At 67.6% G+C, this 2431-nt stretch overlaps 1 protein-coding gene across 3 annotated transcripts; it reads right to left on the reverse strand.

Annotated features, from left to right (window-relative positions):
* Positions 1–698: 698 nt before the first annotated feature.
* On the reverse strand, positions 699–2431 carry SELENOM (selenoprotein M). 3 transcript variants are annotated; one of them, XM_074921121.1, is made up of 5 exons: positions 2276–2431; positions 2159–2194; positions 1987–2021; positions 1506–1584; positions 699–1414 (listed from the first exon to the last, which is right to left on the reverse strand). In XM_074921121.1, exons 1-5 carry the CDS (start codon positions 2390–2392, stop codon positions 1202–1204), a joined length of 480 nt encoding a protein of 159 aa, XP_074777222.1. In that variant the 5' UTR covers positions 2393–2431; the 3' UTR covers positions 699–1201. The 3 variants fall into 3 exon arrangements, with proteins under 3 accessions (XP_074777222.1, XP_074777221.1, XP_074777220.1); XM_074921120.1 differs by having other exon boundaries at positions 2270–2431; XM_074921119.1 differs by having other exon boundaries at positions 2159–2431.

The raw sequence follows: 2431 nt of genomic DNA on the forward strand, positions 1-2431 counted from the left end.
GTGATGCCTCTGCCTCAGGTCCTTCTCCCTAGCCTCACCACTGCTTTGTGCCACCAGTGCAGTGCACGCCACCGTGCCCAGGGGAGTGCTGGCAGCCCTGCCTGCTCCTGGACCGCTGCCTGCAGGCCCACCGCTTGCCCAGCCCAGGGGAGACGCAGGGCGCGTGCTGCCCCTGCTCGGGGACAGCATCTGGAGCTAAGGGGCACCATCAGTGTCCCACCCTGCCCAAGGGCTGTTGGTTCTTTGCCCCATGCTCCCCCCAGGCCTGGCACAGGTAGAACACCCCCCTGGCTGCCACTGAGGCTGCGCAGAGCCAGGTCTGCAGCCTGTGCAGCTCTGCCCTGTTCCTTTCCCCAGGCAAGGGCCCTGCCAGGCCTGCACAGCCATCAGGCTTTGGTTTAACACTGTAGGACCCACTTGGGGGGCTTGTGCCTGTCTCCCTGCACCCTGTAAGAACAGCTCATCCCAAGCCGTGGTGCTCCATCCATCGCTCGCACTGGGGAGGGGATGGCAGAGAAACAGCTCGGTTGGTCTGTGGGACCATTTGTTGACTCACCAGTGGTAGCTATGACCCTGCCACCCTTCTCACCTCTGTGAACAGCTCTGGGGCACCCAGACCCTCCCAGCACCCTGTACAGAGCAGGGCAGGCTGCACCCCACCAAGCCCTCCCTGGAAAGATGTCACAGTGCAGTCGATTGGACGCAAGGGCTTTACTGGGGGCTGGATACAAGACAACCCTGCTGGGGTGTAAAGGCACATCCCCCTGCTGGGGGCAGCTCTCCCACCTTTGGGACTCAGCACATCTACCCTCAGCACCTGGGGCTTTCTGCTGAGGGTTTCATCCTGTCCCTCGCAGGTAGGATGCCGCTGCCCAGTGCTGGCAGTCAGCTAAACCTCAGGACACAGTGAGGGAGCGTGAAGAATGCTGCTCCTCCCCACTGGCCAGGGATGCTGGGCTACAGGGGAGGGAGGGCAGGAACAGTCACACAGGACCCCTGGGATGTCCGCAATGCCCAGGAAGCCCCTGGCCAAGGCTGGAGCTGCTCAGGGCATCCTCAGGGCACTGGCTACACAGCATCAAGCAACAGTGGGTGCACCTCTGCCACTCCATCGTGGCACCGTCCCCAGCTGCTGCGATGCCCTTGTCCCCATGTGCTGGGGACTGGCTGCAGGTTCCTCTCCCAAGCGCAGCACTCCTTGCTAGAGGTCTGGGTGTTCTCCCTCATCATGTTTTGGTTGGGTCTTGCCACCAGTGGTGAGAGCTTGGGGGGCCGGCAGGGTGGGCAGAGGCCTGGCAGGGGCAAACCGGAACTCCTCGGGCACAGGTGCATCAGGCGTCTCCTTGCGGTAGAAGCCCAGCTCCTGCACCAGCTGGTTGATCTCCTCCTGGGTCATGTCGCTCAGGGGGATTCTCTGCATGCAGACAGGGGTTGAGCCCGGTGCCAGTGGGGCACTGACCACCCCAGACCCTGCTGCGGCGGCAGGCGCCACACTGCCCACTCACCTCCAGCTCCTCGTATCGGTGGCTGAGGAGCACAAGTTCAGGGTCAGCTCCGGGCAGGTGTTTCATCTCGAGGTTGTGGCTGGACGGTGTGTTAAGGAGCAGACAGTACCGGGCAGGGAGATGCAGCCCCCTGTCCCGCTGTCCCCCATCCCATCCCACTCCCTCCCACCCCATCCTCCACACCATTCTATCCACCATCCCACCTCATCCTTCACCTCACCCCCTCCTGTCCCACCCCATCGCATCCTCCATCACACCCCATCCCCCAATCATCCTGTCCTCCACCCCTCATCCAATCCCATCTTCCAACTCATCCCACCTCTCACCTGTCTCACCCCAGACCCCATCCCACCCCGCCCAGTGCTGGCCGGTCCCATCCTGTATCCCCCCACCCTGTCCCCGTCGCGTCCTGTCCCCCGCCCCGCCCCGCCCCGCGCCGTGTCCCGTCCCAGCGGTGCTGCCGCGCCCGGCCGGCGGGTACTAGAGGGGGATGTCCTGGGTGACGAAGGCCTTCACCTGCGGGCAGAGCGGCCGGCGCGGCCCGGCCAGGCTCAGCGGCGAGGCGGGGCGGCCCCGGCCCCCGCCCGGCCCCCGCCCGGCCCCCGCCCGGCCCCCGCCCGGCCGCCGCCCGGCCGCCGCCCGGCCGCACCTACCTCTCTCAGGCGGTTCAGCCGTCACCCGCCGCAGGTCTGCGGGAGGAGACACCCCGTTACACCCGGCGGCGTCCCGGGTGTCCCCGCACCCCCCGCCCGCCCCGCGCTCACCTCCACCTTGCCCCGGGCCAGGTCCCGCAGCTCGGCCCCGCGGAGCCGGGGGGGTCCCGGGCCGCCGCCCGCCGCCAGCGCCGCCACCAGCAGCGACAGCGACAGCGGCAGCGCCCGCCGCATCCCGCCGCCGCCGCCACGTCACCGCCCCGCCCCGGCGGC

The sequence above is a fragment of the Athene noctua genome, chromosome 17 (genome assembly GCF_965140245.1).
Source record: "Athene noctua chromosome 17, bAthNoc1.hap1.1, whole genome shotgun sequence".
In the NCBI taxonomy this organism is placed as follows: domain Eukaryota; kingdom Metazoa; phylum Chordata; class Aves; order Strigiformes; family Strigidae; genus Athene; species Athene noctua.